Source organism: Vulpes vulpes, chromosome 14, assembly GCF_048418805.1.
Source record: "Vulpes vulpes isolate BD-2025 chromosome 14, VulVul3, whole genome shotgun sequence".
In the NCBI taxonomy this organism is placed as follows: Eukaryota; Metazoa; Chordata; class Mammalia; order Carnivora; family Canidae; genus Vulpes; species Vulpes vulpes.
In genome coordinates, this window is record NC_132793.1 from 120,380,721 (window position 1) to 120,403,887 (window position 23,167).

General features: G+C 42.2%; 1 protein-coding gene across 6 annotated transcripts in view; it reads right to left on the bottom strand.

Moving 5' to 3' along the window:
* Positions 1–496: 496 nt before the first annotated feature.
* Positions 497–23,167, bottom strand: part of RHOH (ras homolog family member H) — a 49,161-nt gene continuing 26,490 nt past the window's right edge. For 3 of the 6 annotated variants that reach the window (XM_025997988.2, XM_072737853.1, XM_072737854.1), the window contains exons 2-3: positions 4,498–4,611; positions 497–4,010 (exon numbers count right to left, since the gene is read on the bottom strand). In XM_025997988.2, coding sequence (XP_025853773.1) covers positions 3,235–3,810 — 576 coding nt within the window. In that variant the 5' untranslated portion in view covers positions 3,811–4,010; positions 4,498–4,611 and the 3' untranslated portion in view covers positions 497–3,234. Of the gene's footprint in view, positions 4,011–4,478; positions 4,612–23,167 lie in introns of all 6 variants that reach the window. The other 3 variants (XM_025997982.2, XM_072737852.1, XM_072737855.1) reach the window with 1 other exon arrangement.

Below are 23,167 nucleotides of genomic sequence, written 5' to 3' on the forward strand. Positions count from 1 at the left end.
CTGGCCTTAGATTTGTCACATCAACATGCCGAGCCTCAGTTTCCTCGTGTAAGATGGTATTTATTAGTGTGGCCACCTATACACCATCTGATAAGATTATGCACACTCAAGTGCTTAGATAATGCCTGGCACACCTGAAGCACTCAATGAACTTGAACCATTAGGATGATTTTGGCTTTCTTATTGCTCAGCCTAATTTCATCACACTCGATTCTACTGCCCCATTTATTTATCTTTAGAGAGAGAGAGAGAGAGCGTGAGAGGGTGGCAGTGGGGGGCGGGGGAGGAGGCCACAGAGAGGACTGAAAGAGAATCTTAGACAAGCTCCCCAGTGCTGGGCTCGATCTCATGACCCCAAGATCATGACCTAAGTCAAAATCAAGAGTCAGATGCTCAACCTACTGAGCCACCCAGGTGCCCATCTGCTGCCCCATTTAGGCAGTCAATATAAAGTAACACTGAATAGGATGAATTACTCAAGCACTCAAATCAAGTCTTTAATGTAAATGAGCATATTTAATGTTGCCATTTGGAACAGTTAAGAATCCACACATAATAGTCTACAACATGGTACAGTGAGTTTTGACGTGCTAGAAACATATGCCTGAATCTAGGCAGACAAAATATATACACACTCATGTAGAACATACACCGTGTGGACTCGAACATGATGACTTCACTTCCCACCTCGCTAGGCTGGCAAGCGCCTGCTTCCTCCTCATAGCCACCTCGCAGCATAGCAGCCCAAATCCTAGCTCTCTTTCCAAGTCAATCCAACACTACTTTGTTTAGCTATGGTTCCTTCCATGGGCCTGGCCCTGGGGACACTAAGATGCATAGGAGGTGCCTCTGCCTTTGAGAACCCACAGTCCAGCAAGTGAGACAGACACCAGTTGGCCTAAACTTCAGCCAGGTCCCTGAGGAGGACTTCTACATGGATTCCTAGTCTCACCTGTGAGGACACCCAGAGGGAGTCTTGAAGCTTGGTTCCAGCCAACAGGCAGAGCACGTACATGTGTGTCTGCCCAGGTGAAGGCAAAGCCATTTGACTGAGCCCTCTCTGGCTTTCCTGTCTTCCTCCCCTTCCACTGTGGAATCACCTCCTTCCTCTTCCCTCAACTTAGAATCAGGTCCTGGGGCCCTCCCATTTTCAGACAACCCCCTCTTCCACCTTCCTTCAACAAAAACGAACGAAAAGCCTACAGATAGCCAATTTTAGTAAGTAGAAATTCATTCCTGCTAACATGTTAAATACCCCTCCACCCTAAAGACCGGCCCTGAAGGAGAACCTACATGAATGATTTAAGACTGTTCATTATGTTGGAGGAGAGGATCAAGATCAACAGGGAAATCAGAACAGATGATCTGTCTTCACCTCTCTTGCCTGTTAGCTTTCAAGCCCCCCAGCCCTCTGGACGTGCAGTGAAGAGAGTTGGATGCAGGTGCTCTTAAGCCAGGCACACGGGTGACATAGAGGTGAGGACAAGCCACCGGACCAGAGGGCTGGAGACGTCTGGGTGATGGCAGATATGTCAGTCCCAGGGAATTAAGGGAACACCAGCCCCCAGAGAGTAAGATCCAGGTACCAGGCCTTTTCCTGGATGTGAATGAGAGAAGAGGAGAAGGAGAAAGGAATCTGGGGATGAGCAAAAAATCTGATTTTTACACTGATTATAGCATAAAGGACTGAGCATATCAGGAAACTAAAAAATCGGGTTAATTATGCTAACATAAGTTATTCACAGTCATTCATGCCAACTCTCTTACAATCTGTATACAATGGCCATGTTGTGCTAAAACAATGATGTACTTCAACAAATGTGGTTCAGAGTAGGTCTAAGTTTTATTCAATTAGGTGAGCAAATGATATACCTGGGCGGCCACCTTGACAATTTCTCCCTCCAGTTACATAGTCCTCTCTCTCAATTTTAACAGCTGAGCAATACTGTTGCTTTTAAGCTATTGGATAGAACGGGGTTGGGGGGGAGGAGGTATGTCCTTCTGTATTCAATATTTCTTCTGATAACTTTTCATTATCTGAACAATTGCTATACAGTTTGCTTGTTTCCTATGCTTGGAATTTGTGGGGTTTTTTTTCACTCAGGTGTTTCATATTCATGAAATAATGAAAATTGTAAGTCCCTATCTTTTTCCCCCTTACACATATGTAGGTAGACATCTTCTCAATTACTTGGATTGGATCCTAACATTAATAAATCATGTTGCCATGCCAGCTCAGTTTAGCACTCAAATAGCAAATTTGCTAAATTACTGTCATATAGAAATTGGAGCCTGCTCTTCTTCAGAAGACCTACAACCAGCTAGGAGCCATGGTGTTGGAAGAAGCAGGCAAAGTGCACCAGTTCCTGAAATGAAAGTGAGACTTCCTCACTTCTGTTCCATTGGAGCAGTCTGATTCCCTACCTGGAAGGTTTTCCTTCCGTCTATTTTGGTGAATGAAGGAGGAATGCTTAGTGCACACTTGGACGTCTTTGGGTAAAAGATAGTTTCATAAATAAGAAATGCCTTTAAAAATATAATTACAGGGAAATCTAGTGCCGGCTGTTTAAAATTTTAATTTTTAATTAGGGAGCATTAAAGAATCTTATGTTATTGAACTGTGTTGTACATACAACTCTGAATAACAGGTGGATGGAAAATTAATTGCAAGGATCAAGCTATGGTCATTTTAAAATTTGATGACCTAGTAATATCTAGAAGGCAGGTGGTCTCAACGAAATCACTAGTTCAGGGGAAAACACTATGAGCCAGAGGACTATTTCATTCAACCAGTAGTTTGTGTTTGGGAGCATGTAGGGAAAGACTTTCCAAAAGTAAAAACTAACTCTATACAAGAGCTATACATTTTGTTATTACTTAAATAAAATGTGTCTTTAAATATGGACTGCTTTGAAAACCTCACTTCATCATCCAAAATTACAGTGACTAACACAAAAAACAAAAAACAAAATTACAGTGACTATTTTGCTTTTTTAATCAAAGACGGAAATCTTCATTACAGAACCTTCTAATCGGACTGGGCAAACGGCTCATTTGTAGAGTGTATTTCATGAAAACAGCCAGCAGCCAAGTCTCATCACCAACTGTATCCTAAGGGAGGTGCTGTGCAGGACGTACCTAGGAAGAGCATGAGTCCCTGCTGGCTCGCCTGCTCTCTCTGTCCCTATTCGTCTTTGCAGGGAGTAAACGAGCGTGGGCGAAGTCTCTGGGAGGTTAGAAAATCTTGCACTCGTTGATGGAGAAAAACCTCCTTCTGTTGCGTCTCCTGGCTTGGTTGACGGCAGTTCGGACGGCACACTCAAACACCTGCTGAACCCCCCGGTTGCTGAGGGCTGAGCACTCCAGATAGCCCTTTGCTCTCACTTCCTGGGCCAGTTTTTTTCCTTCTATGGCATTGATGCAGGAGGCCCTGTGGGGCCCCACCTCCCGCTGGTCAGTCTGGGTAGCCACCACCAGCACTGGGGTGCAGGGCAAGTTGCTCCTGATTTCAGCAATCCACTTATTCTTCAGGTTGAGGAAAGAATTATGGTTGGCCACAGAGTAGCACATCAGCACCACGTCGGCCTGCTGGTAGGACAGGGGGCGGATGCTTCTGAAGGCATCATTACCAGCTGTGTCCCAGAGGCCCAGGCTGATCTGGATGCCATCCATGAAGACATCTACACCTGTGTTCTCATACACCGTGGGCTTGTAGGCCTCAGGAAAGGTTTCTGAAGTGAAGCGCACCAGCAGAGAGGTTTTCCCCACAGCAGAATCTCCCACCAACACACACTTGATGGAACTCAGCATCTTCCCAGCCTGGATTCCCAGTTATAAGTTCAGAATCCCAAGTAAAAGAGCCCTCAGTGGGCTGCTGAAGCAAATGCCATTCAACACAGGGGATGAAACCCAGACGGGGTGGTGTTCTCAGGACTTCAGACAGCAACTCTTTCCGTCCATCTGAAGGTGAGCACGAGCTACATTGAAAACCTCCCAAGGCTGGTCTTCAACTGCAACAGAAAGAGAGAAAATTGAGACTTTCTTTCCTTTTTTTTTTTTTTTTTTTTTTTTTTGAGAGAGCGATTGTGCTCGCTCATGCAAGTGGGGGCTAAGGCGAAGCAGAGAAAGAGAGTGAATCCCAAATAGGAACCATGCTCAGCGCAGAGCCTGACTCAGGGTTCGATCCCACGACCCTGAGATCATGACCTGAGCCGAAATTAAGAGTCAGATGCTCAGCTAACTGAGCCACCCAGGGCTCCCCTTTCCCTTTTTAAAGACGGGGGCTTCCTCATTGACACGCTGATTAAACACATGGCTCACCTCCGTGTAGCCAACCCACTGTCCACATTCCCCCATCACAGACGCCCACAACTCCACCCAGTCAAGAAGCAGAAGCTGGTTTTATCTCTAAATCAGCTTAGTGATAAAAACACCAGCAACTGCTCTGATATCAACATGAAAAAAACCTCAATAGCAACCTGATGTGTGAATGCTCACTTTCCAACAGCACCGTCTCGAACAGGAACAGCTCTCTCTACCGGCTTCTGCCCCAAGTGGGGAAGGCTGCAGACGGTAGCTTCAGTTTCTAATGGATCCCAGCCACTTTGGGAACTGAAAGAAAGAGAAGTGTAATGAGTGACAAAAGAAGCACTTCCCTTCATTTATTGATTAATCAGCCAGTCCTTGGTTTATGTGGGAATTCGTGCTGAGGTCAGAGAAAAGAAAAAGAAAAGAAATCACCAGAACTCTAAAAATTTGCTGTGGTTTTTCTCTTGAGGTTTTGCCAAAAATTGGCTACAGAGGCAATAGAAGTGACACTGTCCTTGGCACTGTCTGTATCTGACATCGAGCTCCATAACCGATATGAATACGTAAACTGAAGCACATGACTTCATCTCCGAGCTCAGTATACACATCTGCAAGAATGTGATAAACTGAGGAACCCCTTCTCAGAGATGTTGTGTGGATTGAATTAGTTCTTTTTTCCCAACATTTCGAAACAGCCACCTACGTATAAGGAACTCTGCTAGGCCCTGGTGATACAAAATACCTTGCTTAAAAGCAACCCCCCCCCCAAAAAAAAAAGCAACCCCATTCAGCGCGGGTCATTTAAACTGGGCTGCATAAATATGACAGCATCTGAATTTTGTGGAAGGGTCAAATACATTCTCATTCACCACAGGTGTGAGAGCTCCAGACGATGAGCTCAGCCTTGGAGACAGTGTCCTGTCTGCAGAGGGATATCATAGCAGGCCAGCCCAGCCTTAGACAAAGGAAAGGTCTTTTAGACCAAAATTCAGAGTAAAGGTTATTAATACAATCTGGGCTTATGACCTCCCCCACTGGCAGTATTTCTGACCTGTCACATGTAAAGCAATGTATAGGTTTGCCTCAAAACATAATTTTTAAAAATATTTATTTATTTATTTTAGAGAAGGGAGGAAGGGGCAGAGGGAGAGGAAGAGAGAGAATCCTCAAGCAGACTCCCCAGTGAACAGAGAGTCCTGTGTGGGGCTCAATCTCAGGACCCTGAGATCATGACCTGAGCTGAAACCAAGAGCTTGCCACTTAACTGACTTGAGCCATCCAGGCACCCCTCAAAACATAATTTTTAAAAAATCACTCTTCTAAATCTTGCCATTCCCTTCCAAGAAGTCTTTATTCTTATTAACCTATAGTCTCTGTTTGTTTAATTAGACATAATAGTCTTTGCAAATGAGTTAATCAAATACATAATTTGCATGATTTTCACATATTCATTTTTTAACGGTACATGAGCTGGTGACTTTGACCACGTTACCTAGTCTCTTAGAGCCATGGTTTCTTCATAAAAATGAGAATTAGAAAAGTACCTCTTTATGCAATTATTGTAAATATTCAGCATGTGGAGAGTCTGTCTTAGCACAGAACCTGGCACATGGGGCCAATAGGGAACCATCATGTTATGTATTCCCACTACTATTTATTTAAAATGCCAAATATTGGGGGACCTGGGAGGCTCAATGAGTTAAGCATCAGACTCTTGGTTTGGGTTCAGGTCGTGGTCTCAGGGTCCTGAGATCAAGCCCCATGTGGGACTCCCTGCTCACTGGGGAGCCTGAGATTCTTTCTTTCTCCCTCTCCCTCTGCCCCTCCACCCACCAATCTCACATTTGTGTGTGCTCTCTCTCTAAAAAAAATAAAAGTAAAAAAAATAAAATGCCAAATATTGAATGTCCATGGCACAGGGGCTGGAATGTCAACTGTTCAGCTAGACTCTATCTAAAGACTCACAATGGGTCACTCGCATGCATCATGGTCCTGGATACCTACCTCTTTGTCACCAGACCTTTGAGCATGATCTCCTTGGGGGGCTTTGTCAGGTCTCAGACTTTAGCTGTTTAGACCAACAGATGACTTAAATATATGCGTTTGTGACCTCCCCCCCCCCATTACATGGTCCAAAACCAAGACCTTTTAAGACATTTTTTAGTTTTATTTTAATGCCAATGGAGCAGGACTGGAACTAGGAAAAAATATTCATGTGTCAGGCTTTTGGTTATTAAATAAAATCTTTCTAATAGATTGATGGACTAAAAGCCAAATTTCCGGAGTAAGTACCTGCAATAAGAAGTCAATGAGGCAAAATTGTTAAGAACACCAGCTTTAAAGTTGGATGGATCTGGAATTGAATCCTGGCTCCCAACCAACCACCTATGCAACAGAGTTTTAGCAGAGTTTCTTAACCTCCCTAACTCTCCATTTCCTCCTCTATAAATCGATGTAATAATATCCACATCACCTGGTTCCTGAGAGCATTAAGTATAAAAATCCCTAGCATAGTGCATAATATAACATACTGTATGTACATAGTCAACACATAGCAAACATACAGCAAATAGTCCCTATTGTTAATATCATTGTCAAATAATAATTACTAAATACAGTGCTAAACAATGATTAATTATAAGTGGGGAATTAGAAGTAGCACGATAGAGGTTTCTCTGCCAAAGACTGCCCTGTATATCTTATAGCAAGTCATGATGACCAAGAAAAGGGGGATTTCTTGCCACATGAAAACAAAAATATGATGTGAACAAAGAAATTCCCATGTGAGCTTTGCCACCTACCAAGTTTCCAAGAGTCAGTGCCTTTCATTCCCAGCCAGCCAGAGGCACATCAAATCAGCCCTCAGAGCCTCAGTTTCCCAAACTGTAAATCAGTTAGACAAGATTAGCTTTCTCTGTGGTTCCATTAAAGCTGAGGCCAAAGGAGAAAGCTTCATGACCTGCCTCAGTGGATACAAGAACATTAACCTCTGTATCGTTCTGTAGCAGTAAAGGCAGACGATAAACCTTGGTGACACATGTGGCCTTGAGCAGATGGCTAAATATGGAGCTGGGAGAGGGAAGGGGAGGGCCTCCATCCAGGTTGGAGCACAACCCTATATAAACATGACAGATCATCTCCAGCTGGTGTGTCCTGCAAAAGAGCCTCTGTGGATCCCACCATCAGCATGGAAGGGGAGTGGACGTGCTTTCAGTGGAATTTCCTCTAAAATGAGAAATTCTCCCTACAAGGGCCTGGAGGTGAAAAATAGGTGCGGTTTTTCAGTGGTGCTACACAAGTGGCTAACCGGCAGGGGTGCCCCAATTCTCTCTCTTCACGCAGAAGAGTTACTGAGAGTGAATTCAAACAGCATCATGAGTGATGCCACCAAGTGACCCTGGGAAGACTTAAGTCACACTGGAACCAAACGAACCTTCAATCTTAGAAGCTTTCAGGTCACAGTGACTTGATTTCTGTCTCCCTTTCTCTTCTTTTTCATCATTTTCACAGAAAGGAACCCCTTCAAGGGTCCCGGATGGTTCACACAGGAGGGAACGTGGGGACTAGGCTTCATTTCCCAAAGGCAACCAACCATGAAAGGAGGGAGCTTCTGTCTACCGCCTCAAAAGGACAAAGGCAGACGAGAGGGAGGGCATAGGGACAAGGTGCCCTAATCCACGTCATCTCCTGGAAAGCTGAGGGTTATCCAGCAGGAAATCTCGGATTCACTCTGGCCTTGATTCTTGTCCCAACTAACAGACACCCGTTCTTCCTAGTGATCCTTCTTTGGACATATTCTGTTCTTCTCTATTTGCCCTCACTCATCCCCCCAACTCCCACACCTTTCTGGAAAATGTTCTCTGACGACCTGACCCACTGCTAGATCAGAAGTCCTCTCTGTGTTGTCATAATATGTCCTCGCAGACCCCTCATGTGACCGTCATTGCAACCTGATAAAGTAGTTGGCCATCTTGTGCTTATCCCTCCTCTGCAAAACTGGAATAAGAACTGCCTTCCCTTCTTTGCAGGGGGCTGATAAAAATCAGGTGGAAATGATAATAACACAGCAACAATTTGTGCTTGGATTTTTACACAACTGTACATTCAGAAATACCCTTTCATTTATTGGGAGACACACACAGCCTCTTCAGAACCGTAGAGCACAATATAAAACTAAGGGGAAATTATGACCATTATTAACTTATTATTGCAAGTTCTGGGTTATCTGGCCTTTGATTGAGGCAGCTTATGTTGAAATGCTGATGGAATCCTCAAGCTACCTTTTTTGAAAAATATGAACCAAGGGTGGCCTCTCAATTACAGGGAATACATCTAGAAGTCATCCTCCTCAAAAGAGCTTTGGGCAAAGGACCTGCACTAGTGGCAGCCAATTCATTCATTAAGGAAATTGATTCGACCACAAATTGAACACACTTAGATGATTAAGAAAGCATCATGCTCTTCGGCGATTCCTCTCCCGCCAGAACTTCCATCAGTGACCCCCCTACAGTCTAGCAAGGACATCACAGCAAGAGCAGGCCTTGCTCCAGATGGCTGAGCCCACAGAGAGCTCCCCACCTGGCAACAGGGTTGGGTGCTTCATTTCCTTTCCCTTGGCTGGGCGCGTGGGGGTGAGTGGGCCAGTCCAAAAACTCTGAAGCAACTTAATAGAAAAAAAAGTGTAATCGTCTCTAAATGTTATTACTCCAAATTCTTACTCCGTTTCATTCTCTAATAAATATACACATAGATGTCTTCTCAACATTTTCTCAGATTTTCTTTTAAATGTTGATTTTCAACATAGTCTACACATTTGCCAGGTTTTAGCTAGATAGCTTCCCATCGCTTCAACAGTTCATAATTGCCCAGCCATACTCCCTGGTCAGCGGGGTCTCTGAGTCACTTCCCCAGCATTGCACCATAATTAGCAACCGTGCTATTTTACATATAAAATATATCTATGCACATATACATAGATGCAAGTTACTTTTGCGTGGGATGATTTCTTGGGGGATATATTCAGAAATATGTTATTACTGGGTCAATGGTTGTTTTGTAACTTTCATTTACATTATTCAGTATCTTCCAGGGACTGTACCAAGTACTTTGTATTATTCATTAGTTGTTTTATTCATTTTTAAAAACATTTGTTTAGGGCTTCCTGTGTGGCAGGCACCATAACAAGCCCTCAGAGAGTACTAGTGAACAAAAGAGTTGCTGTCTGCATAGAGATTACTGTTTCAGAACTGTAGACACTTCGGGGAGGTTGAGAATCTTGCCTACCATCATACGGCAAGCAAATGGCAGAGGCAGAGTGAACCCTCATGAGAGTCCCACCCAAAACTGTGGCAGCTCCATGTGTCACCCTCAGCCTGCAGTCCCCACCAGCCCGAGCCCGAGCATCTCAAATACAACTATGCTTCCAATGCAAACCCAGTTTCAAGATACTTTCTTTAGCCACCTCTTCCAACCAGATCCCTATTCTTCTCCTACAAACAAACCAGTTCTTGGTATGTTACAAGAAGTGTGCTGTTCTTTGATCGGGAAGCTAGTTGCACAAGTGTGTTCAGTTTGTGAAAATTCACCCAGATGCAGACCTACGACGTGTTCACTTCTCTGTATGTGGATCAAACTTCGGAAAAAAAGTATTTTTAAAAGTGAGATCACTGCCTTTGCAGCCAACTTTTCAAGTAGTAATTTATCTTGAGTTTCATCTTACATGAGTTCGTTTCACTAATTTTCAACCCTACTTTAATAATTCCCCTTAGCATGTTTCTAATAGCTACAAATAATGATTGAATTCCCCTTCAGAATCAATGAGGGAAATTTTTTTTTAAGATTTTATTTTTAAGTAATCTCTATACCCAATGTGGGGTTCAAATGCACCCCCGCTCCGCCCCTCGGAGATCAAAGAATCACATGCTCCAATGACTGAACCAGCTAGGTGCCCCTCAGTTAATTTCTTTTTATTTTCTATTAAAATTCAATTTAGTTGATATATACTGTATTATTAGTTTCAAGGGTAGAATTTAGTGATTTATCAGTTGTGTGTAATACTCAGTGCTCATTACATCAAGTGCCCTCCTTAATATCCATCACCCAGGGTAACCCTGAGTTACCCCTCAGTTTATTTTTATACAAAGATGATCTCTGTTTCAAACGGGTTTTGTTCTGAAACTTTGCTTGCGAGATGCTGGTTTGCAACTTTTAATATATGTTCTCCAAAGTCAGGTGTCTAAGCAATATTTACATTCCTAATTCTAAACTCTATTTCATCCTATCATAATTAAGTTAAAATGAAGCATCACCAAGCACTGAAACTTCCCATTATCTCAGTGCTCTGAGCCTTGAAACCTCTGAGCCAAGAGCCCTGCTCCTCTGACCCACAGGCCAAGCAGGAAGCAGGGCACCCTTCCTCTCCTCTGTTTCAGCCACCCTGCCCAGACTGGTCCCTTCCACTCTGGGGAGCACAAGATTATTGATCCAGGTAATGAACAAGGCTGGCTGGCCAGCCAGCCAGCTGCCCAGAGCACCATTAAGGAACACCAAAACCTCATCTCAGAACTAAGGTGGCTGGGAAAAGGTAGCTACTACAGCTTTCCCCAAAGTAATGGAAGGCACATTCTGAAAAACTGCTTGGAGTTAGGGGTGCAGTCTGCTCAGGGCATGCTCATAGATGGTCACATGATCTCTGAACTTCTTCCTGAAGAACATGAATTTCATTTCCAAAGGACTTACATTTTCTCAGTTGGGCACGCATGTTTGAGGGCCAAGCTGAACTGTTCAAGGAAAGAGAAAGCAAAGGCCAATACATGATATCTAACCATTCTATGATGTAATGTTGCTGTAAAACAAAATTATCAAACTACTGCTTGCCCACAGGCCAAACTCACCATGTGTTTTTTGTATGGCCCATGAATCAAAAAAGGTTTTTATATTTTTTTAATGATTGAAAAAAGTCAAAAGATTATTTCATGACATGTGAAAATTATATGAAAATCAAATTCCAGTGTCCATTAATAATATTTTATTGGAACACAGTCATGGCCTTTCATTTAGTATTATCTATAGCTGCTTTCTTGCTCCAATACAATCTCACAACAGAGACATTATGACTCACCAAACCTAAAATGTTTACCATTTGGTCCTTTACAGAAAAAGTTTGACAACCCTGCTACAAAGAGACGCAGTTCAGAGTAAGAAAAGAAAGCATGGACTCTGGGGTCAGACAAGCTTGGGCTTGGCTCCAACCTCTGACACTTACTGGGTGGTCTTGAGCAAATTACTTAACCTCTCTGAGCTTCAGTTCCTTTGTCGGTAGAGGCAATACAGCATAATGATTAAGATATGGATTCCAGAATCATACTGCCACCCAGCTCCACTAGGTACTGGCTATGTGATCTATGAAAGGCACTTAACCCCTCTAAGTCTTAGTTTCTTCAACTGTAAATAAGCAACTATATGTCGACAACATCTCCCTTACAAAGGTTGTTGTATGGAATTAAATGGGTTAGTGAATGTGAAGTACATAAAATGGTACATGCCACAGAGTGAGTCTTACAGAAGTATATCTCCCGTTATTATTATTCCCCTAGAAGGGTTGATGTAAAATTATTAGAAACTGGTAAATGTCATGAGTCTGAAAAAGTGCCTGGAGCAAAATAGACATGCTCAAATAGTAACTGCTTGATGATGTTGACATAAACCAGTACTATAAAACCTGGAAGAGGAAGTAATTAATTCTCTGGAGGCGGGAGAAAGGAATGGTAATCAGGAAACCCTACATTCAAAAAGTGACATTGGAGGTGTAGGATGAATAAGATTTTGACAAACAAAGAAGAATAAAGGGCATGGAAAGGGAGGGAAGCATGTGCAAAGGTCCAGCAGCATGAAAGTACAAGTTTGGTTTGGGGAAGTGAAGAGTAGTTCCGGGAGGCTGGACTGTGGGTTGCTAGCTAGGGAGAGAGAAGAGGCAGCAGAGGGAATGATGGGAAATGAATCTGCATTCATTTTCATACAATCCAAAATTGCTTCAGGCCTATCAGCATCAACAGTATATACTTCGAGCTCTGCAGCCAACTAAAATCCCCAAGGCCTTTTGCACATATAGTCTTGCCAACCCCTTCTCTTTTAACTTAAACAAGTACCTATTCATTAGACTTTCTGAGCGCCTATTATGTATCGGGCATCGTGCCCTACCATGCAGCAGATTCCAAGTTAAATGAGACACAGTCCCTGCCCTCAGGAAATTTAGAGTCTAAAGGCAATACCAGCCATAAACCGCAAGAGTGTCTGAAGAAGGAACAAACAAAACGCTAACAAAGGAAAAAAGTGCCACTTGCCACGGGCAGGAATCAAGAAAGGCTTTGTACAGACCAGGGTATTAGAACATGACCCTTAAAACAATTGAGTTGAGATGCGCAGAGATGAAAGAGAAAGAGAAAGAGAAAGAGGACCAGTGAGAGAATAAAACTCAGGGACACGGAAGGAGGCCGAAGGAGGCCGGCCAGCAGCTCAGCGGGGCTCCCAGGATGAGAGACCAAGCAGGGCTCCAGAAGCCCGTTCCTGAGGATGTGAGGAGGGGTTCCTCGGGGCAGAGATCAGAGGGGCACATTTGGGGGCTCCTGTAATACGGAGCTGGGAATGAGGAGGGCTTTCTCTAGAGTGCACGCTGTAGGGCTAGAGTGTAGGAGAGGAGCCCAGCAACATCCCTGCAGCAGAACTAACACCCAGGCCTTCAGGGAGAAGATTCTGAGGCCCAGGCCTGGGGGCTGGGGGTGGGGGGAGGGGGGCGGGAGGAAGCCACTGGCAAACAGGAAACGCTGAAGGAAAGACCAGTCTGGGAGACCAGGAAGAATTTTGTATTTCAGGTTGGGGTGCCTGCTGATGAGCCAGAGAGATTCCCAGAGAGATTCCCAGAGAGCCAAGGGGCCTGTGGCCACATCACAATGTGAATGAGTGGGAAGGGAAGAAGTGGTGGCAGAAAGATAGTTCTTATTCTTCCATCGACTTTACACACAGTGTTCTTGTCTGCTTTGTTTATAATGGGGAGAAAATTACGTAAGAACAGGTGGTTCTTGGAAAAATTAGTTTATTCCTCTGAGCAATACCCTTTTAAAAAAAAAAAAAACTTATTTACAATGTTAAAAAAAAATCACATGCTCAACCAACTGAGCCACCCAGAAGCCCCTGTGTGTGTTGTTTTGTTTTTAAATTTGGCTTGGAAGGGAAAGAAAGGCTAATCTGAGTTCCCTTCAGGCTATAGAGAATTTCTATGAGTCCTCAACAGTGTCCAAAGACAGAACTTTTTTAGGTCTAGAGACCTAAAATTATTATTCATGAGAGACACAGAGAGAGAGAAAGAGAGAGAGAGAGAGGCAAAGACACAGAAGGAGAAGCAGGCTCTATGCAGGGAACCTGATGCGGGACTCGATCCCGGGTCTCCAGGATCAGGCCCTGGGCTGAAGGCAGCACTAAACCGCTGAGCCACCAGGCAGCCCAAGCAATACCCTTTAAAATAGCAGTGACAAGTATGTTAACTGACCAGGGCAAAATCTCCCTAAGCTAAATAGGTACTATTTAAGTTAAAAGAGAACTAGTTGTAAGAATACATGTGCAGGGGTAAAAGCAGGTTGGAAAATGGTATGTACAGTATGATTGCACAGGTATGAAAAAGCCCAGAGCACTATATACCAATGGGAAAGTGGATTGTCTACCGTCCTTGCATTGGAGGCGATTCTCATTTTCTTCTCCTTATTTATGTGCATTTCAAAATATTTCTACAGTATACCTGTGTTTTGAAGTGCTTTGTATGTGCTGTTGTTGTTGTTTTAAAGATTTATTTATTGAGAGAGGAAAACCTGAGGAGGTAGAGGGGCAGAGGAAAAGGAAGAAGGAATCTCAAGCAGACCCCCACTGAGCACGGAGCCTAACGTGGGGCTTGATCTCACAACCCTGAGATCATGACCTGAGTCAAAATCACATGCTCTGGGAAACGAACAAGGGGTAGTGGAAAGGGAGGTGGGCAGGAGGATGGGGAGACTGGGTGATGGGCACTGAGGGGGGCACTTGATGGGATGAGCACTGGGTGTTATGCTATATGTTGGCAAATCGAACTCCAATTAAAAAAAAAATAGTGTTAAAAAAAAATCACATGCTCAACCGACTGAGCCACCCAGAGGCCCCTATGTATGTTGTTTTGTTTTTTAAATTTGGCTTGGAAGGGAAAGAAAGGCTAATCTGAGTTCCCTTTAAGCTATAGAGAATTTCTATGAGTCCCCAACAGTGTCCAAAGACAGAACTTTTCTAGATCTAGACAGCTAAAATTGTTTAAAATTCCTAGAAGCATTCTCTCTGGCTTCTGGCTCCTTTTTGGAGAGAAGACAAGCAAAACTGAGTAACTCGGCCTCCTCCCACACAGGTCTCAAGTTCATCTCTCTTCTTGCTCATAGAGCTTTTTAAGTCCTTTTTTCAGTTTTTTAGATATTCAAAGGAGTTTGAATATGGCGTGGGTATTAGATGACATTAAGGAAGTATTGCTAATTTTCTTAGGCGATAATCATATTGTGGTCACACATTTTTAAAGTCCTATCTGACAAGTGAATTGAATGTGTTGCCTGGGATTTTAGATTATTCCAGAAAAGACAACAACAAGAAGAAATAAGGATGATGGAGAAAATAAAAGTGGGAAGATGTCAAGAACTGTTGAATGACAGTTACATGGGGGTATATTAGTCTGTTCTCTCTACTTTTATGTACTTTCAAAATTTTTTATGATAAAAGTTTTAAAAGGTGGGACCTTTTGTTTTCTACAGCACTTTGTGCAAGCTGTAGTTTTATTCTCATCTTAATTATACAGAAGGTGCAAAAAAGTATTACCAACAAGTAAGTATAGTTCATACTACCATGACTTTTTCAAGTATTTGAAAGAATGCTGGTGTATCAAATAACAAGTAAAATAAGAGTAGATGCATAAAGGCTTGGAGTCTATCTCCCATCAGGATGGATCTGGAGCAGGAAAAGCCATGGCTCTGGGTTAGGATTCCCAGCCACATCGTAAAAAAAAGAAAGAAACATGAGCTTCAAGTACAAGTCCTACCTGCATCTCAACAAGACATCATCATTAATCTCCGGAAAGTAAGGGAAACTTCTAGAAAATACTGTAGTCAAAGGATACTCTTGAAGTTACTTTGAGATTATCTGAACACTTAACTTCCTACCAGGTATAATTACACTCATTGACTTCTCTTAGCCCTCTCTGCCCCAATTCTGCAGCATTAGCTTTTTGCAAAAGAACAAAGAAGTCATAATGAAAATAACTTGAGAGAAAGAAAGAAAGAAAGAAAGAAAGAAAGAAAGAAAGAAAGAGAGAAAGAAACTCAAGAGTGAAAATGTATTACCCACACAAAACCATACCCAAATCAAAGTAACTGAGAGTGAAGGAGAAATTCTGCCCTGGGGGTCTTTTTTGTCTGCAACGGGAAGTTTCTGCTTTAGGGTTTTATGTTTTCCTCTCTGACCTAAAGTAGCTCTCTACCTGATGATGTTTATTTACTGTGAAAATATAGTATCTGCCTGATGTCTGCGTAGACCTCCACCAAGTCCAGCTTCCAGCTCTAAAGCACCATCTATGATGAAGAAAACCATCATATTCCAGGGTTTCCCTAGCCCCCCAATGCCAGCACTACCACCATCATCACTCAACACATATACCCAAGCCATGGGTGGCAAACAGCAGTTCCCTTTTTTTTTTTTTTTAAGACTTATTTATTTATTTTAGAGAGAGAAAGAGAGATGCACACAAGTTGGGGAAGCGGCAGAGGGAGAGGGGAAGCAGACTCTCACTGAGCTGGGAGCCTACGCAGGGCTGAGTCCCACCACCCCAAGATCATGACCTGAGTTGAAATCAAGAGTTGGACACTCAATGACTGAAACACCCTGGTGCCCCAAGCAGTTCCCTTTTTCTTTGCTGATCCAATCAGACTGGAGGTGGCCTCCTTATGCTAGCCAATTTCTCTTCTCATTTTCTCTGGATCATTTTTATATATCCTTTTTTTCAGATGATAAAAGTAGTACACACACATTCTAGAACATTTCAAAATACTGAGTGATCTAAAAGACCTAAAGGAGAAAAACAACTGCCACCTAGAACCAAAAGCTGTAAGATATTAGTGTACCTTTTCCTGTTTCTTTTTTTCAGTGCATTTTTTTTCTGAAACTAATATCATACTTCATATGTAATTTGGTATCTTCTTTTTTTACTTAATATCTACATTATAAATGTGTCCTGTATCATCAAGATTCTTCAAACACAGTTTTAATGACTACATAATGTTTCATTACATGAACGTAACATTATTTATTTAATCAATTGTTGGACATTTACATTGTTTCTGTTGTTTACTGTAATAACAGTGGGTGAATATTCTAAAAATAAATCTGTATAAACATACAATTATTTCTTTAGGGTAAATAGATACGAGTGTAATTACTAGAACAAAAGAGATGTAAAACTAAACCAATTTATACTCCATAAGCAGTGTATGAGAGTATTCACTTTATATCACACTACCAACTATCTCTGGGTATAGCATTTGCCAATTTGATTTGTTTTCATTTGCATTTCACTTATGACTAGTAAAAATTAAAATTCTCTCATCTGTTTAGTGACCAGTTATTCTTTCTTCTGTACATCATCTGTTTTATCAACTTCTCTAGCATTATTTCTTCATGATTTCCTAAAATCTCTTTAGATTAAGATATTAATCCTTTTATGTTAAATAAATATGTTGCAAACTTTTAAAAATATATTTTTTGCCCATGTATTCGGGGAATTCCCCCAAATTCCTGGTACTCCCCCGCCATTGAGCAACCACTAAACAAAATATAGCTTGTACCCTGATAGGTAAAGAAATTTAGCACAATTTGATGCCCTGAAAGGTCATCTAGTTCAACCCACTCATTTCCCCTATGAGGAAGCCAAGGCCCAGAACAGTGGTTGAGCGACTGGAGGCTGACTAGAGGCCCAGAAATGGGATCAGCTGAGTCAGCACTCTTTCCATCCACCCGGGAGGTTTTCAAATATGTATGATGTCTACATTTTACATGCCATACTTAATTTCCTTAATATTTTAAATGTAGATGCATATAGATAGCTCATAGATAGATGTTCCTAACTGGTGGCCTTTTACTCAAAAGATAGCTCCCAGTTTTAATATAAAAATACTTTTCAAACAGATGTTCCCTTTCTCATTAACTTCCTTCAAGATAGATGATCTCTCGTTAGGGGCCATCACTAAGATTTTTGACATTCTCTAGAATTAGGATAAGCCCTTACCTTACAAATGCTCAGACTATAAAAGAAGTCAGGGTATTTTGTTCTGGATATTTAACCAACAGCACAGAACAAAGTGAGGTGATTTAGTTTCAGGTTCAATAGAAGAAATTGCCAATTTTTGATTGTTTGCAAAGAGGTGAGATTGAGGAGTCAGGGTCTCAAATTCTCATCCTTATTGCTGATAGCAATATAACCTTGGGCCAATCACATAACCAGAACAAAAGGTGGATAATGATGCATAGCTCGTAGGCTTTTTAAGGCAATTAAAATAAATCTATCTCCAGTGCTTTGTGGGGTATAGAGAAGGATACCAATAAACACTCATTATGGTACTTACCAACAGCCAGACACTGTTTGATGTGCTTTATAAAAATGAGCCCATCAATCTTTACACGATACTATATGGTCAGTACCATTTTTGTCACATTTTACAGCTGGGGAAACCAAGGCACAGAAAAATAAATTTCCCAAGATGACAAGCTACTAATGAGGGCCATAGGGGTTGGAACCCAGCAATCTGGACTCTGAGCCCATTCACAATACTGTGTCTACCTCCCACTGCCTCTCATTTCGGGGGAGCCTATTTACCTTTGCAACTTTGATGAAATAAAGCAATCAGCTGTGGTCTAAATATTTGTGCCCCCCTAAAATTCATGTATTGAAATCTAACCCCCAGGGCAATGGTTTGGGGGTGATAGGTCATGAGCACAGGGCCCTCATGAATGGGATTAATTCCCTTATAAAAGAGACCCCAAAGAGCTCCCTCACCCCTTCCACCACGTGAGGACACAGTGAGGAGGTACCGTCTATGAACTAGGAAACAGGGCCTCACCAGACATCAAACCTGCTACCACCAGGATCTTACACTCTCCAGCCTCCACAAACTGTGAGAAATAAAATACTGTGGTCTTTTGTTAGAGCAGCCTAAACAGACTAAGACACAATCCTAAAATGAAGGCAGGAGAGAAGGAGGAATGGCTGGAAAGACAATTTGCAGCTGGTAAGTGACTTCTTTCTTACTACATTCTTGATCTCTAAAATTTGGAAGTTTTTTCCCTTGAGCAAGCACTCTCACCATTGGGAAACCTGCCAAAGAGTGACATCTTTGTAGAGGGCAACTTAGCAGAATCCAGCGCGTACTTAGTGTATGTGACACCTGGAGCTGAGCACTTTTTAACCTCCCTCGTCTACATGACAAGATTAGTTTCAGTAGTAATGTGTAAGAGTTAGGAACAATGATTATTTTCTTGATCCATTCTTTACCTTTGAAACATGTAAAAATTCAAAGAAAAACATATTTCAATTTTTAAATTATTCAAATGCAGTAAAATGTTTCCTGTATAAACTAAAACTTGCATTTGTTTGTCAAAAAATATTATACTTTGCAGTTTGTGCTCTGCTGCACTGCTTTCAATTTAAACACAAAACTCCACGAGGTCACACAGAATGGCACAACTGAAGTAAATCAAGTGCTGTTTCATAGGCTCTATAATCATTGTGTGATCATTCTTTATACATAATGCCATAAGGAGGAGAATTACAGTCTGCCTCTGAAGTGAACTCTAATCAAATCTCTACACATACTAAGAACTTACTCTGACTTTATCACTGCCAGCACATCGTGATAATAAAAATCAGACTTACATTGCTTTTATTGCTGTTTCTAAATTCCCTAAAGACGATGCACCCCCTTATTACCTGGACCGGGGTAGACCCCTTCAACCACTCTACCTTTGGTATGTCCTGCCACTAGTTATCAAAAATTTAAATGCACATACTTTTTAACCTGGCAATTCCAATTCTTTAAATGCATTATCCCACTGTACCTATACATGTGGTCAAGGCACATGTGTAAGAATTTGCATTGCTGAATTATTCATAACAGCAAGAAAAGAACCGGGAATAACTTAACAGTCTATGAAAAGGCAGTAGTTAAATTCATTTTGTCAGATCCATGTAGCACAATCCAATATAGCGTGAAAAGAATTAGGTCAGCCTATATGAATTGCCCGAGAAGGATGCCCATGATATATTAGTAACTGAAAAAAATAAGCAGTTGGACAATTTGGTAAAGGGTTCCCCTTATGCAGAAAAATAAATGTACAAGCTTGTTCTGGTGCCCCTGAATGCCCAGAATGCTCAGAAGGCTCAGAAGGTCATTGGCCCAGGCAGAGACAAGGTATCTGTGTAACAGTGAGCAAATCTTGGCTCACCATGAATTCTCAGCTCCTCTTACACAAATCTTCCTTCAATTGTCTAAAGGCAAGAGGAACAAAGAGGTATAACCCAAGAACACAAGTTTGTACAGCTTTTCCTAAGTTTTTTAAACCCCCTTTTGGAATATAGATGTATGTACTTTCATATGGCTCCTATTGCAGACATAATACATAATGATAGGATGAAATATCTCCCTAGATGCTCAAGTTCTGATCTAGGACTTACAGACACTGGGAGAAACAAGCCTATCATGACCTGAAACTTGTCAGGATACTCCAGAGCAAAATTCTTTTTTAACTGCTTAATTTATCGCTTATGCATAGATAATGTTCTATTAACATTCCAAATTAAAGTTTCAAATTCACAGAAGTCTGAAAAAAAAAGTCACAGGACATCTGCCTTTAATAGAAGGCTATTTTAAAAAAGCCTATTGGGGACAAAGATAATAAAGAAAATGTTAATATAGTTTAGACGAGGCCTAGAGGTCTAAAACAAAACAAAACCAAAAAAAACCCCACTTTTTTCTTAGTTAATAATGTCTCTGACCCTCACTTTTTTTTCCCCTTGTTCTCTAGAGGAGAAATGACTTCCCGGAGAGAGGTAATGTGATAGCCACGCGAAGGCAGCATGCTATGACTATGCTTCATCATAATAAGGTCCCGTAAAGCTGGGACCTTAGAGAATGAAATCTAAATTAGAGAGGAAAGAAGCAACATTCTGCATACAAATGACCTCATGCTCAGCTTCACCCCACAGAAAAATTAAAATTTAAATGGACAAGCGCTATAATAAAGGTAAATTCAAAATGCCAAGAGAACAGTGAGGACAGAGCTCTGACAGCCTCTGGGTGGTGGGGGTAGAGGGATTGGAGAGAGGTGACATTTGAAATGGTCCTGGAGGAGGCAAAGAAAATGGGACTGGAAGGCCGCAATCACACAGAGGAAGTGGCCGGGGCCCAGGGACGCACGTGGGAAAGGCCTGTGCGTTTGAAACCTAGAGCTGGCTTTTGTGGCTGAAGCAAGGTGGGAGGTGAGGTGGAAAAGGAACACTGGGGCCAATTTACTCCCTGTTAAATATAAAATTACATCCACCCGGTCACCTGTCTCGTTACCTTTCTCCTCTTCACTGTCCCCATGTCCCCTGGCTGTTGCTGACAATTTCTCTAGACCATGTAGCCTCCCCCAAGCTCGCCCTGCCTTCCCTGCCTTGATACCCTTAAGCATCGTGCTGTCATCTCCTGAAATACGGTCTTTTCCTGCTCTGACTTTTCCTGGTGAAGTTCTAACTGACTCAGAGCCCAGCTCAAACGCCACGTCTCTAGGAGACCTTCCAGAAACCCGGGAAGCATTGGTTTTCTCCCTTATTTGAGCTCAAATATCATATGTATTTCTCTTTTAAAGATTTTATTTATTTATTTATTTATTATTTATTTATTTATTTGAGAGAGAGAGAGAGAGAGAGACAGAGCGAGAGCATGAGTGGGGGAGGAGCAGAGAGAGATGCTGACTCCCTGCTGAACAGAGACCGAAGCTGGGCTGACCCCAGGACCCTTGGGATCATGACCTGAGCCAAAGGCAGCAGCTTGACAAATGAGCCACCCAAGAGCCCCTCACATATCACCTTTAATGTGTTTATATTTACTTTTTTAAATAGTTAATATATGCCTATAGTAAAATCCAAAGAGTACAAGAGTGGGACCCCTGGGGGGCCCAGTCAGGTGAGTCTGACTTTTGATTTCAGCTCAGGTCATGACCTCAGGGTCGTGAGATCAAGCCCAGCGTCAGACCGCATGCTCAGTACAGAGTGCTCGCCCCTCTCCCTCTGCTCCTTCCCTGCTCACACACTCTCTCAATCTCTCTCTTTCTCAAACAAATAAATAAATATCTTTTTTAAAAAATGAAGAGTACAAGAGTGAAAAATATGTCTCCGTCTTCCACCTACCCTCTATGGTTCCAGGCCATTTTCCCAGAGGCAACCAGTGTATTAAGTATCTCACACGTTTTTCCAAAACTATTACATTACATTCACCTGCCTACACGTATGAATGCATATGTGTAATTATCCTGTACACGCACATTCTTTTTTCAATATGCAAACTACAGCCTACAACTGCACTCCCCACTACTTTTCTCAATAATATATCATGAAACTTTTTCCCTATCAATAGATTTTGAGTTGCCTGATTCTAAATTCTTTTAGTAGAGGACTACGTAGTCTCTCCTCAGGGATAAATCTGAAAACATAATACTAAATACAAATGGGGAATCAGTGTGGTGCTTTAGACTTCTTCTCACTGTATTGTATGTAGAGGCAGCTTGCAGTGGACAGAGCCCTGGACTGTGAGTCAGGCTTGAATTCTGGCTCTACCACTGACCATGTGACCTCGCTCACCGCAGTTAGCTTCCCCAGACTTCAGCTGCTCCATCTGTAAAATTAGGCACCGAGCTCTAATAGGCCTCTCCAGGGTTATTTCATGTTTCTATGAAAGCACTGATAACACACACTACTTTGTGAGCAGAGGTTAACAGAGAGGAAGGCAAAGGGGCATAGCTCAAAATTCCTGCCATGATGATCTTTTCCAGCTCCCAGGATTTCCCTTTTTGCCTTGCCTTGCTTGTCCTTCCTTTTCCAGCCCGGAACCTTGGCTCAGAGGATGTTATGTTAAAAAAGGCCTCAGCGAGGACACATCAATCAAGCTAAGCATAAGGGCCTCAGGCCTCTGATTTCAGGACTGTGTTCAGCAGCAAATGTATTGGGTTTCCACAAAATACAAACAAAATTTGGGCCTCTTTTCCTGAAAACATGTCCCTATTCAATTTAGAGTTAATTGACCTAATCAGCGAAGGAGAGAACTTACAAATACTGAGTGCCTTAGGGAGTTTTCAGAGAGTGATTGGAGAAAACATCCAGCCCTTTTACAGACCTCTACAGCAGAGCAACTTGGTGGCCAAGGTGGCCAAGGGCCCAAAAGTGAGTATCATGGAAGCCCCACAAACTCCCACAGTTCTCTGAGTTATCCTCAGGGCTTTTCTGAACAAAACAAAAACAAAAACATATCACTCGGCCTCCTAAATGCCCACACTGAGGACAAAAGTTCTCAAGCCTTATAAAAGCATCCTCCACAAACTTAAAACAACCAAAAGTTGAGGACCAGATGTCCGTGGAGGAGCAACTAGCACAGGTCCTAGCAGGGAGGGAGATGCTAGAAAAACATCTGCTCTGGCAAGGGACTTGGAGCTCTTTCTACATTATCCACAGCTCTGACCTAGAGTTCAATACCTTAATGCCTACTCTTATAACTTCACA